Here is a 13,743-nt window from a genome sequence, read left to right as displayed (position 1 = left end):
GACCTGGGTATAATCTGGAGAGACCCCAGATCTATAAAACTCCAAAGACTTCACAGGCAGCAAGGGAGGCAGGGAGCTGCTATGCAGGATTTGGCAGAGCAGGTTGTGGTGGAGGTCATCAAAGCCAGCTTTGGTGCAGTTTAGGGGGTGAAGGGTTTTTCTTGCCTTTTTGAGGGGCAGAAGGAACAATCTGTGCTGCTCTGTACAATATAATGGTTTGTGAATGGCTGTAGGTTTTGACAGATCCAGAATATCTCCTACTCCTCATCACCTCTGTTCTCTAGTCCTACATGTTGCTTTCAGCATAGCAGACTAAGAGGGCCCAGCTGAAAATGAGCTTTCAAAGGGAGACCATTGACAACCCACTCCTCCTGGACTGTTTCCAGGGTCAGTAAGATGGGTCTAATCACAGATTTTTAGTTGTGATAGTGTTACTCTTGCATTTCTAGCTCTCACTGTAGCCCTGCTCTTCACTGTGTCCCAGAGCACACTGCCAGTTGCAAAATCTCCTGGCAGGCCCTTTGCTCCTGGAAGCCTGGAGCTGAGACTCTGCCTCAGTGAATCAGGATTCCTCCTGAAGAAGAGCAGATATAAGGCTGCAGGAACAGAGGACCTAAGTAGCTGGGTTTCTCTCCATCTCCCAAGCAGCTCAAAAAAGGAAGAGGAGGGCTGAAATCCTTTTGTGATGGTCCTTGTCACTGGAGTATGGGTAAACCTAGGTTGGAAGGATCTCTGGAAGTCATTTTGTCCAGCCTCCTGGTCAAAACAGAGCAGTCACCAGGCTAGATCAGATCAGCTGTCTCCCTAGTGTGGTGCAGCCACTGCAGGAATGCCTGGGAAAAGGAAACCTGAGTAATCATGATGAAGGGATGAAAAGTGATGCTTTTGGTGCCAGTTCTGTTATGGTAAATGAGATTTTTATAAGTTTATTCTAACATCCATTCAGCATTCTGTACCCTGTTTAGTTGGTCTACAGCTTCTACAACACCTAACCGTAGTCCTAATACCTAAATTTGCTGGAATTTAGGTATAAGGGTATTTTTGCTGGGGTCTTAGAAGGGATTTTTACAGAAAGGAGGCAGAATGAATGGGTTTGTGGCAGGAGAAATAATGGAGGAATGTATACATTTTAAAGGGTTATTGAAAATTGTTACAGGAAAGAGGAAGATGGAACAATTGCAAAGTTGACAGCCCCTGGGTTATATATTGATTAGGTAACTGGCTTCTGCTGCTGCAGTCCCAGAGGCCTTCGAGGTGATCTGTCATGAAGGACTGGAATGTCTTGTGTTGCTGTGAAATTGTCACATTTTTGCAAACTTGTCAAATCCTGCACAACACTGGAGAATTCATGTCCTGGAAACTCATGCATATAATCTGGTTTTGAATAGCATCCATGTCCCTAATCTACTTTAATCCCTAGACTATCCATTCTTCATTCTAGATGATGGAAGCAAAAAGTCCTTTCAAACTTGATTCACAGGTAGTTCTTAAATTGTTCCCTTAAAGCAGATGTTTCCTTGTCTGAGTTTGTTTATTTTCTCTGAGCAGCAAAGACGAAGGAGGAATTACTGTGTCCATCTCAGGAGCGTTTATTGCAGTTATCTTCAAAGTTTCAAGGGATAGCACAGGTCGCTTCTCCATATTGCTACACAATTGCCAGCTGAGCATTAATGGCATAAAAGTCAAGTTAAATGGAGGATCTAGGTATGTACAGTAGATTTTCTAATTACTCTGTGGGAAGTAGCAGGGTCTGTAGCATAAGGGCCACTTTTCAAATTTTGAGTTTTAGAGAACCAGTTACAGGATACAACTAACTATTGAAGGCTATGAAAATAGATTTTTAAAGGTTTTCAAAACCAGGCTTGTTTGCCGAATGTTTGAAGTGGGGTTACTCTACAGTTCTTTGTGTGTGTGCCAACAAATGAGCTGTCTTGACTAAACATACTGCATAAGAAAAAAATGCCATTTGGGCATATTAAAGAATACAAGATTACAAATGGAGGTTTGCAGATATGAAGGTGGTCTAAACTGATTATGCCTTTTGACAGGCTGACTTACAATTTCAGAATAAAACTTTCAAAAGATAATATGAAACAATGCTTGTAGTTCTCATTTTGATTTTCTAGAAAATTTTTTTGTCTTACTCAAAGACAACATGTGGCTAATCGAGTATTGTTTATCAACACATGGCCACTCACTGCTTTGCAGATTGCCTTCTAAATAGCTCTTATGAGACTAAGAACCACTAGCATTTGTCTGATACTCACAAATTAATAAAAACAGTCAACTGCACAGGCTACCAATATCACTATAATCACATCTCATTAATATAAATGACACTGACGTCCCAGTCTGCCAGATACCATATTTCAAAGATTTCAGTCCATGGTAAAAAGTCATTGCATTCATTTCCTTTCTTCCAGCTGGATCTACAGCTTTCTATCTGGTTATCTTGAGAAGCCCATTCACACCAAATTGAATAAAAATGTAAGTTTGCAAAGATGGTTTCAGCTAGTGAAGGAAGGAGTTGAAATACAGCCCTTATATTACTGGCTTGTCTTTCTTTTCATATAGCTATGCCTAAATATCAAACACAAAATCAAAATGATGGATGAACAGCTAAGAAGGCATAAGGGTGAGTTGTTGATAACAGCTTTTTGTTAAGTAATTTTTATAGCGCTCAAATTGTAGCCTCTTTTATTAGATGCCAAACCATTCCTGTGTTTGTGGTACAAAAAAACCTGAAGGAATTAAAATACAGCCATTGTTCTGTACCTTAACCTATTCCAGACTCCACCCTAGAAATCTCCTGCATGCACTTTATATACAATATTCAGATTTCTTCTGTGTCCATAGCAGGTCACCTGTAATCTTTCAGTCTGTTGTAGCTGATCTGTGTTATTTCCTTAGATTTTTGAGATGAACATGTTCATGCTGATCCTTTATTGCTCTTGGTACTATGGACATAAGAAACCCTGAGTTTCTTTAGTAATCCACTAAAGAGCTAGCACGCATCCCTGTAAGATCTAGTAAACCTAGCACATCTTGTTCTGAACTTGAGTTCAGTGAGATAACAAGATGCTGCAGGATGACAGTGTCACACTACGCATGCTTCTCTTCATGCCAGTAACAAGTCCTGTGTCACTCTTGCAAAGGCATGAAGACAATAGATATCTGTGTCCAAAAAGCATATATATATATATAAGATTTTCACTTCTATAATAAATCCCACAGCTTTTTTTTTTCTTTTTTTGTTGTTGTTTTCCAAGATTAAGAATATTTGTAGTTTTCACCAATTCAAATCCATTTAATTCACCTAAGTCATATAATTCAGGTCAGTGAGTTTGTTCCCACTCTTCACTTTGCATTGTGGATATTTCTATTATCTGCTCTGCTATTCAGAAGCTGAGTAAATATACTTTTAGTTTTCCTAAAATGGCCTACACCTGCCATGTGCCAAGTAATCGCAAATATTACTGAAACTCATGGTCATCAAGAACATTTTCTATGCAGCACATACCTAAACCCTTCAGGCTCAAGGGCACTCCGAGCTGTGCCATCTTACTGAGGAGTTCATAATCTCTGTGTGAATTCAGCATTTCTCTTTAAACCTGTCTGATTTTTATACAGTATGAACAGACCTTACAGTCCAATCAAAAATAACAATCAGACTGAAGTTGCACGCGAGTGCCAGTGCCTTTCAGAAAAAGACTTCAATTATATTGTCTGATAAAGTGCCCTCTATTGTTGTGAACAAACATCCCTTGTCTCCAACACTGATATGCATAAAAATGTGCTAGTGTCATCTTCCAAAGTATTTAGTAGATTTTACCAGTATTTCACTAAGCATATAGGAGAGTTTAGTTCTCTTGTGCAAACACATAACAAAAAAGGGGACTCTGCCCTAGATACTCCTTCTTTCACTGCATGGGAGAGATTTCTTAGGGGTGTATTTAGTTGTGAACAACAGGAGAACAATGCCTGAAGCAGGAGGAATCAGTGACTTTTCCAGGGGGAATACTCTAACTTTTTCCCCTTATAACAATTTTTTTTTTTATTTTCTTCTTCCTTCTCCCACCATTCTTCTTCTTTGGATTCATCCTTTCCTTAATGCCTTTGCCTTTAACTAAACAATAACTGTTTGTGATGTGGTTTTGTAATAACAGTTGTTTTGGTTTTGTCCATCATTCTTCTAGTCTTAAGACAGATTGATGCCTTTGCACAAATAGACTATTCCCTAATTAGTTCTCCAGCAGTCTTCAAATCACACATTAACTTGGATTTGAAGGTAATTTTTCTTTAATATCAGTGTGCTTTCTAAGACTTTTCTGTTTCTCTTTTGTGTTGATTCATTTTCTTTCACTACAGTCTTACTCAGCCTCTCCAATATTAAATTAAAAAAACAATAAGATATTTGGACATTTTGGTCAAGAGCTATTTTGGAAACCAGATACAATTGTTTATTTAATAAATAAACCCTTCAGAGGTCCTTTGTAAACAGCATAAAAGTGTTCTTTAGATACACAACTCTTCCAGTGCTGCTTGGTCTTTGTCTATTACCGTTGATATGTAGTCCATGATGGCTACCAATGTGATTGCAATCCAAAGCATTTGTTTTGAGATGACTCAACATCTTATATATGTACAGGTCACACATAAAAAAAAAGACTTCTCACAGACAGTCGTTGTGCAGCACACAGCAGTCCCTTTCTTATCTATTTTTCACCTTTGTTGGCAAGAGATATCTCAGCAACACCCAGCTTTTCCAGCAGCTTCAACAGCCCTTGTAATTCAGAGCATCCCCATGGCTCTCAGAACTGACTTCAGGTAAGAGAGATGTGCTAGAGCCACGGTTGAAACTCTCCGTCTTGGTTATTTCGTTCAAGCAATTTTTACCACCCACAAAAACCACTCTGCAAGCAGGATATACATAGCTTTAAAGTACTAAGCAATTATTTATCAGCTACTATAGCTAACTAGAACTTACAAGCTAAGCTTTTAACACGCTGACACCCCGATGGGACACCAGATGAGTCTTTCTTTGTGAAGTCAGTCATTAATCAGTTAAGGAAGTTACTGGTCTTCAGTGCTTTTTGAAACAGGCTGATTCTTGACCGTTATGAGTTGCCATCTTCCAACTCCCAACTTTTTCTTAGGCTTTTATACCTTTCCACCTCAGTATTTTTCCTGTTGAATCTCTCAGCTACTAACCATTACAGTGTCAGTAATTACACTACTTACTGTCTCTTCTTACTTTTCTTGTCCTACATGGCCTGAGCTCACATACCTTCTTGCATTTTAAGAATTATTTTCTTAGTGTAACTGAACCAAGGACCCACACTTTGCAGCACTGAAACTGGGCCTTGGAGGAATGGCAGCTGGACCAGGGCTATGAGTTAGGTGGTATAAAAAGCTCCTTTGTGTTCCTGTCCAAAGCAACTTCCAGTGCTTTTGGAGTACGCCTGAAGATTTTCTTGAAATGTCACCCGTAGAATTAAATTAACAAGTGTGTCTTTGCCACAAGAGAAAGAAAACTGTGGTCCAGAGGATTTTTTTTTTGTGTCTCATAGCTGAAGTTCAGAATATTCACTTGAATGCTCAAATTCAAACTTTGAAAGGATAGAGGCCAGATTTTCGCTGCGATTCCTGTATTTTTCCAGAAGAGCTGGAATTTGCTGATTTTCAGGGCATATCACAAACTTATTTGCTTACTTCATGTTTTCTTTAATGTCAAGCTTTTCTTCAGATTAGGAAGAATTCTTTCTGTTCAACCACTGCTAATGCATTCTGACAGATACAAATGTTTACAGCTAGAAATACTTGATAATGACTCTTTGCAGGGCACAGTCTATCCGGTAGGAAATCACACAGACCCTCCCTTTGTGCCAGCTCCATTTGCTCTCCCAAACCAGGGTGATTCCATGCTATACCTGGGAGTCTCCAGTTATTTTCTTAAGTCTGCTTCACTGGCTTACTACAGAGCAGGGGCCTTTAACATCACCATCTCTGATGAGGTGAGTATAATTTGCATGTAATAGAATTACAAATGTTAGCAGTATGGATAGTCAGCAAAGGAGACTAACACATTATGTTTGCCATTTCACACAGATTTGGGTCACACTTCTACCAGTTGTGGGAGGGATTCATGGCATTCATTCTGTGTGTCATCATTTAAAATAGTCAAAGTCTCCCTCAGACCTAAGTCTGAACTTCTTGGCAGCTCTAGGCAAGGAATGACAGATATGAACATCACTGAGTTGGTGTGCAAGGAGTGGCAGAAAGAACCAAAAAAAGCTTTTCTCTGCAGGGTTTCGACATAGGAAAGGGAAAGGCAAGACAGGAAAAAGTGTATTGGAGCCACAGTCTGCTGCATAGAGGCCCAGAGCAAATGTATTGTTTGTGTTGAGAGCTAGAATAAACTCTCAGACTTAGCAGAGCAGCAAAATGAGGTGAGAAGCAGGTACAAGGAAACTAAGCTTTCAGCTGTGGGTGAGGAACCCACAAGACTTCTCTCGGAAATGCTGTTTCCACACTGTCATTAGTAGTCAGTTTCCAAGAAGTTTTGCTAACTGAAACAGTGCTAAGAGGGTCTTTATAAAAATTGGTGACACAAATGACACTGACAAACACCATCACAGTGGTCAGCAGCAAAAGGGCAATTGAGATTTTTGAGTCCTGCCTGTGACAGATTCAGTATGTTTCATCCAGGAAAGTCCCAAAGGCAGGAAATAAGCAGGATACCATGTCTGTCCTTTCAAGGAATAATGCTTGTTCACTGGTACATGCTCCTGAAACAATACCATGAGAAATCTGTCTCTCTTCTGTCCTACAGAGCACTGTGGATTCACTAGGAATCATTCTGGGGCAAGGAAATACTAAATCAAAATATGGCTTATCTAAAACTAAAGTAAACAGGATATGTTTCTTTCCCAAGGAAAACTCCGTTTTCAACCTGACATAATGATCTAATTTATTCATTTGTTTACAGCTTGCTACTACTTTTAACCTAAATACCGCCTTATTCAAAGATTTTATTCCTAAGGTGCGTACTTCTACCTTTTAAGGAAGAGCAGTAGCTAATGTTCCTTATTGATATTATCTGTGTACTAGCTCATTTGCAAAAGTTTGGAGGAGAAAGGAAACTGAACTGGTTTATGATTAGTGCAAGATTTAAACATACATTTTCTGATTCTATGATTCTATGTCTACCCCATTGTAACTCTATGTTCTTCCTAACTGTATCACATTATTCTTTAGTCGTTCTCTACGCCTTCAAGCGCTGGATTTGCTCTCAGTCTCTGAAACAGTTATAAAGACTAAGTGGTAGACATCTGTGAAATCAGTCTTCTTTTATTCCTGTTCAAGGTAATGGTATCTCTGCTATCAGTAGCCTGACTGGTCTATGCAAAGATACCTGATACCTGACTACTGGAGATTGTATGCAATGGGAAGTAATAGTCATGAGTAGCTAAGTTCATAAATGTGATGCAAGGAATTAAGATACTATGAGATGCTTTAAAAATCCCTAATATGGCAACATTTACTGTAAGATTATGAGATTTGGAATCTGTAGCATTGCAAACTGAAGTTTTATCCTCTAGGAGTTTCTCTATTTTTCAAAAGATTGGCTCTTTTGGAAGGCTCTCATTTTTCAGGAACAACCTTTAAATTATTTCTCTATATATGTTCAATATCAGTGGGTCTAAAACTTCATCATTTGTTTTATCATCTCTGAAACTCAGAGTATATGCAATGCTAATTTCGTCATTCCATTTGGTGTAATTAAAATGAAGTCTTTTTAATATAGGTTAATTAACAAGAGGATTGGTATATAGCACCTGATTATGATACAGCCACAGAAACTGTAGCTTAAGAAAAGCTTAACTCTGCATTCAGTGTTTTTTCCCTCTTTGAAATTCCACAGATTTCTCTGAGTTACCTAACAGCGTGCCCAGTGCTGCTGAAGCTGATGGCTACATCACCACCTGCAGTCAGTTTAAATGCAGACAGATGCCTCCTACAGATCATTGGCTGTGTAGAAGTGTTTGCTGTTTTGCCAAATTCAACCACCCAGTACATCTTTTCAGGGAATCTAGTAAGTAACATGAGCTAGAAGATAACATTCAGTGCTGGGGCTGAACAAATCACACAGTAATCTTCCAGATCCTTTAAAAATCAGAGAGATCAGCATAAAATAGCATATACTGGTCTGCCACAAATATGCATACTGTTGTGCTGCATTTCACAGGGAGGAAAGATGCACCACATATTATAGAATTTAATAGGCAGGTGCAGAGAGCTATTTATGAAAGCCCTGTTTTCCATGTAGGAGGTTGAGTGATTATTCAAGAATAAATTGAAGTATAAAAAACATGATTATCTGATGCCCAGTCTTCCTAACTTGTTCATTATAAAATAGTTCAGTGTGTCCCCAGACATCTTTTCATTAGGTTGAAAGTGAACCAATTATGTCAGCCATGCAAGGACTTAAATGATCCTAATGATAAGGAGGCAATCAGGGCAGTATTATCACTTCACTCACACAATCTTGGTTGCTGGCAGAAAGCAGCAAATTCACAAATGTTTTCATTATCTACATGTATTGACCAAATAAAAAGTTTAGACATTGTGTTTCCAATCACAAAAGCAATTGCATTTGTGCCTGTATCTAAGACATTATCTATCTGTGTATACAGTCACAGGAGACTGTTTTGTTTTTTTCCCTACAGACAGCCAGTACCAGAGCCAATTTGACAATAACCAAACAGAAGTTGATTCTCTCATTACTTCTGAAGAGGTAACCAAGGAAAATTCAGAAAGCAACATTAACTATCCCAACATTAAGACACAACAGAACTTCATTGCGTCAGCCTGACAGTGCTTGTTTCACCATGAGAAAAAGAAAATTAGTCACCTTCTTTTACCTTCTTTCTCACAGGGGCTCTAAGATACTTTTGACTGGTTGGTCTAGATCTTGCAAATGAAATATAATAACATTGTGGAACAACAATGTGTCTTGTGCAACATGATACTACCCCTTTCTGTAGGTTAACTACCTTTCCAGATGACAATGTTCAATTTATTGGTTATCTTAAAGGCATCTGTTTCAGTCTGTGCTGGTGTTGGAGAATGAAGTTCAGTAGTTTATTCGAAACCCTCTAAATGTTGCTGACATGCCATGTCTGAACATCATGAACAGAACTGCCAGAGTGCAAAAACCACACTGGACCACTGTAACTAGCTCTCTGTATGCCTTCACATGAGGAGAAGGGAAAGTGAGACTACATAGCACATGCTTCAACAGCAGACACCATCCATCAAAAAAATGAGACTAGAAGGGTGTCTGTGGTTTGAAGCAATGCTCAGAGCTTTTTGCTTAGATCTTGCTGGTTGTGTGGTTACTTACAGTTACAGAACGTTCTCAGCTGTCTTACAATAAATTTTATTCACACTGCAAGCTAGGCTGGGTTTACAGCCCCCTTCTCCCTAAATGCAGCAGGTGAGTAGAAGCACAGACTTTCAGGCAAGTAGCCCACATTGGCGTTTCTTCTTGTTAGGTCTATACTCCAAGTTGGGGCAGAATTCCAGAATATATGATATTTTTTTAACCTATTACATTTTCATTAAAGAAAAATGTGAGCAGCCTTTTCTTAATTCGGGCCACTGGACCTTTTTAACAGGAAAAGAGGATTTAGATCAGAGCCTGTCAGCATAAGAAGTAATAATGCCACTCACTTAGAGCTTTTGACAAAAGAATACGTTCTTCTGTTCTTCAAAATGTTGTTTTTCCCCAGGATTATATTTACAGTAATCTGAGGATGCCTTCCAGGCATCAGTGGAAAAAGTTAGGAAACCACAATGGTTAGGAATGGATATGAGTTTATTCAAATCAAAATGAACAATGTGTAGTTCAGCCATTGCAGGAAATGGCATTTCCAGAAAAAAACTGTTTCCCAAGCCTTATAGTCACGGCCCAGGACTACACATGACTGTAGGAGGAGATTAGTGTCAGAAAGATCCCAGCGATTCTAGAACTTCTGTGGTTGTGCCAGTTTTGATTAAAAGCTGTTGGGAATCAAAGAGTCTTTGGCAAAGTTAAATGTGTGAATCAGCATGAAAACAGTATGAAATTCCACAAATGAATCTTGTGCAGTGTGCATAACTCGTGCCTTCATCCTTTCTAGCAAATCCTCTTCTTCTACTTCTTTTTCTCAGGCTCCAGTTCTCCCTGCTGCACTCCACTCTTCGCTTCTCTGAGGTAAGTTGATGGCTTAGTGCCTAGGAAAGGTAGCTGAGCCCTTCAGAGACAAAAGAAATTAATTTGATCTTGTTGCTGGACAATTCCTGATCTGTTTTGTGGATATCAACTGCCACTGTTTTTTCTACTCTGAAATAGCATATTCTCTACTTTTCTTTTTCATTCCGGTAAGAGGAAATACCTCTTGGAGTGATGGAGTTTTTTTTCTCATCAAAGGTTCCAAATGTTAGGGAATTATTACCATGTAACATTAATTGAAACAAAGAGAAATGTCTGCCTGGGTCTGCATGACCTAGCAAGCCATCATAGTTGATGCTGCTCATTTCTGCATCCAGCAGCACAAAGGCAGGCATGGTGCTAGCACCTCTTCTAGCTGTTTCTGACAGCCAGCTCGAATTCACAGCTGGACTGAGTAGGCATAGCAGTTGGAGGGAATACAAAGTCAGGCTTAAGCTCAGTTTCAGGAATTATCCTGAATCACTTCAACCAAATATCATAAAAATGGAGGTCAAAAACAGGGAATAAAAGAAACACCGTGCCACTGCTTAGATCATTCACTGTAGGCTGAGAAATGATCAATGCGACTCTGCAGTAGCTCAGCCCAACCTACATCTTTAAGTGAAGGGAGAAGGACACTAATCACAGGGGCATAAGACAGAGCACCAGGGCAGGGCATTTCTTGCCACCCAGAGAACAGTTCACTTCTGAGAACTGAGTTCTGGCAGCTGAAATGGGGTTGAACAGATTTCATTCCTAAAGTTAAGGTTCAACCCAGATATTTAACATACAGAAAAAAAAAGACTTCAATTTAACTTATTGCGAGAAAAAAACCTCTTTGCCATGTATGTTTTACATTGTTCACCTGCAGCTTAAACCAAAAAAAGATCTTTTTTACCTGATATTTTCTCTGCCAAGCTTTGTTCAGATCTTTTTGCATGTCACTCCAGTTCTAACCCTCCATCTCCCACATCAAACTGCGATCCCATAGGCATCAGGCAATAATCACCAAACGTGTGTTCCCCCTCACAGCAGATGTCACTGGTGGAGAACTTTCTGTCTTACGCTTTACAGAGTGCAGTGATCCCAGTAATCAATGGTAAGGATTGTGGCCAGTTCCTGAGCACAGCTGGTGGGAAAGCAAGACTGAAACCATAAAAGGGAGTGCCCAGCTTTAAAGACTCTGTTATGGGAGGTTTTCTGTCCGTTAGACTACACCTGGACAGGTCTACTCTGTGCTGGACTTCAGTCCTGGTCCCTCAGTCACCTGGATTGGGAGCTGGGACAGAGCAAGTCTTGGCTCCCTTCCAAACACTAGGCTTGGGTTTCCTTTTCACTGGATGCAGTGTGGCAGCAGAGGTGAGACATGCTTGAGACTTGTCCTGACACAGAGTCAAGCCATGACCAGAGAATGGCCCAGACTGGGGAAGCACCAAAGCACGCTTGCATCCTGGGGCTTCGGGGCAGCATCTCTAACTTTATCACCTCCCTCTGCCTTTGTGCTTCACCTGCTGCCACAGGCAGGACAAAGTAGAAAATCATTTCGGTGGGATGCAAAGAATGAGGGATGATGAAGAAAGAGCTGAAGGTGGAAAGAAGCAGGTGAAAGAGTACAGAAGGTGCCTATGAGGTAAACAGAGGTGAGGAGACTGCTGAGGAAGTGAGCTATTGATGAGGAGAAAGGAAAGAGAATGGAAGGGAGGGATGCAAAAGTCAGATGTTTGGAAAAGCAAATAGAAATAGAGCTGGGGATTGATCAAGAAAAGGGGGAATAGATGAGAATAAGAGGGACCAACAGGATTAGAGGATCAGGTAGAGAAGAAAATGAAAGGGAGGTAGAGAATAAGTCGGAGTGGGAAAGAGCAGAAACCAGATCTTGCAGGGCAGATATCTGGAGAGGAGCAAAGGCAGTCAGAACCTAGTGTTAGACAGCTGAGACTGTAAGAGATCTGTATGCAAGGTTTTCACAGGATTTTTTGCTTTTAGCAAATATGAATAATAGCTCCCTTGAGAAGCACAAGGATGACTGATTAAAGGGAAACTGCAGAAAAAATTGAGTTCCTTGAGAAAGATGCTTCTGAAGTGCATTTTATTATTACTTTCAAATGTATTTATATTTGTCCTTTCTGAAGATAAACTAGGAAAAGGACTTCCTCTTCTTAACTTGGCCCACACTATCCTGACTGGACCTGTAATAAAAATGAATCAGGTGAGAAGCCCAGTTTCTTGTTAAAGTATATTGCTTCTTTTTCAGGCCTGCACATTTGTGTGTGTTCCTGTGCTGGGTAGGTCAAAATGTTGCTAATAGTAAAGCTTTAACTATATGCTAGATATAAAATCCAAACTCCAGATCAAAAATGAGCCCTCCACCCCCCAACCCCTAAAAGCTGTAGGTTATAAAGGGTCCCAGAGTACTGACCCTGAATATGTTCTTCTTTCCTCAGGGTCATCTGGTGATTTCCACTGATGTTCACTACAAATATGAGGAAGGGGGAGATGAGGACCTTCACAGTCACTCCTAATGTCCCTTTACTTTTAAACAGTAATAAGACAAAAATGTAGTCTTCCTTCTGTTGGCTTGTAGGGAGTAGATGCTGTAACATTAGAAGCATGGCTTTTTGTCACTATTTTTAATGTTTTAGTAAAACTTCTTAACCACTTTTCACAAACTGAACCTCTTGTTTTTTAGTACAGTGACTGTAGCTGACAGTGTTATTGATGCTTTAGAAAACCTGTTGCAGCCTGATGAGAAGGAATGACTGGTTCTTTTCACTAGAGTTATAGACATCACATTTATTAATTTTAGGATCCAGTTCTTGCATTATTCAATTCCTCTCCATTAGTGTTAGCAAAACTTTGTGTATATATTCTTTGTAAGAATTTCACAATTTGTCCCTTTGTAACTAGATACCAAGAGTGGGAAGAGATTTATAAAATCCAATGAATTATCACAGAATTATAGAATCATATCATCTAGTCCAGACCCTGGCTCAAAACAGGACTAATTACATCAGGTTGCTGAGGGCTGTGTCCAGTTGAGTCTTGAACCCCTCCAAGGATGGAGGTTGCACAACCTCTCCAGGCAACCTGCTCCACTATTTAACTACCTTCAGAGTAAATTTTTTTCCTACTATCTAATCAGTATTTCTCATGTTCCAACTTGTTCTGTTGCCTTTTGTCCTATCACCACACACTTCCAAGAAGAGTCTGGCTCCATTTTTTCTGTATTCTCGGATCAAAAAGTTGTATACAACAAAAAAGTCTTTCAAGCCCTCTCTTCTCCAAGCTGAACAGGCCTGATCTCTCAGACTCTCCTTCTAGGTCATGGTATCCAGCCCCCTTGGTGGCACTTGCTGGACTTGATCCAGGATGTCAATATCCTTCTTGTACTGGGGAGCCCAAACTGGACACACTACTCCAAATGCAGGTGTAAAATAGAGGGGAAGGATCACTTACCTGAACCTACAGACTTATGTTCAACTTGTTGT

General features: G+C 39.8%; 1 protein-coding gene across 1 annotated transcript in view; it reads left to right on the top strand.

Annotated features, from left to right (window-relative positions):
• The window catches only part of LOC118453254 (BPI fold-containing family C protein-like), a 17,939-nt gene extending 5,162 nt beyond the window's left edge, over positions 1 to 12,777 (top strand). Inside the window, 12 exon segments of the mRNA XM_035903174.1 lie at positions 1,549 to 1,704; positions 2,424 to 2,487; positions 2,575 to 2,635; positions 4,197 to 4,288; positions 5,841 to 6,014; positions 6,989 to 7,042; positions 7,925 to 8,095; positions 8,730 to 8,797; positions 10,216 to 10,258; positions 11,288 to 11,354; positions 12,388 to 12,464; positions 12,700 to 12,777. Of these exon segments, the coding sequence (XP_035759067.1) occupies positions 1,549 to 1,704; positions 2,424 to 2,487; positions 2,575 to 2,635; positions 4,197 to 4,288; positions 5,841 to 6,014; positions 6,989 to 7,042; positions 7,925 to 8,095; positions 8,730 to 8,797; positions 10,216 to 10,258; positions 11,288 to 11,354; positions 12,388 to 12,464; positions 12,700 to 12,777 (1,105 nt within the window).
• Positions 12,778 to 13,743: the final 966 nt, after the last annotated feature.

This window comes from Egretta garzetta, unplaced genomic scaffold, assembly GCF_000687185.1.
Source record: "Egretta garzetta isolate BGI_Z169 unplaced genomic scaffold, ASM68718v1 scaffold51, whole genome shotgun sequence".
NCBI classification, from domain to species: Eukaryota; Metazoa; Chordata; class Aves; order Pelecaniformes; family Ardeidae; genus Egretta; species Egretta garzetta.
Note: the sequence above shows the minus strand (reverse complement) of the source record. Positions and strands in the feature narration are given on the sequence as shown.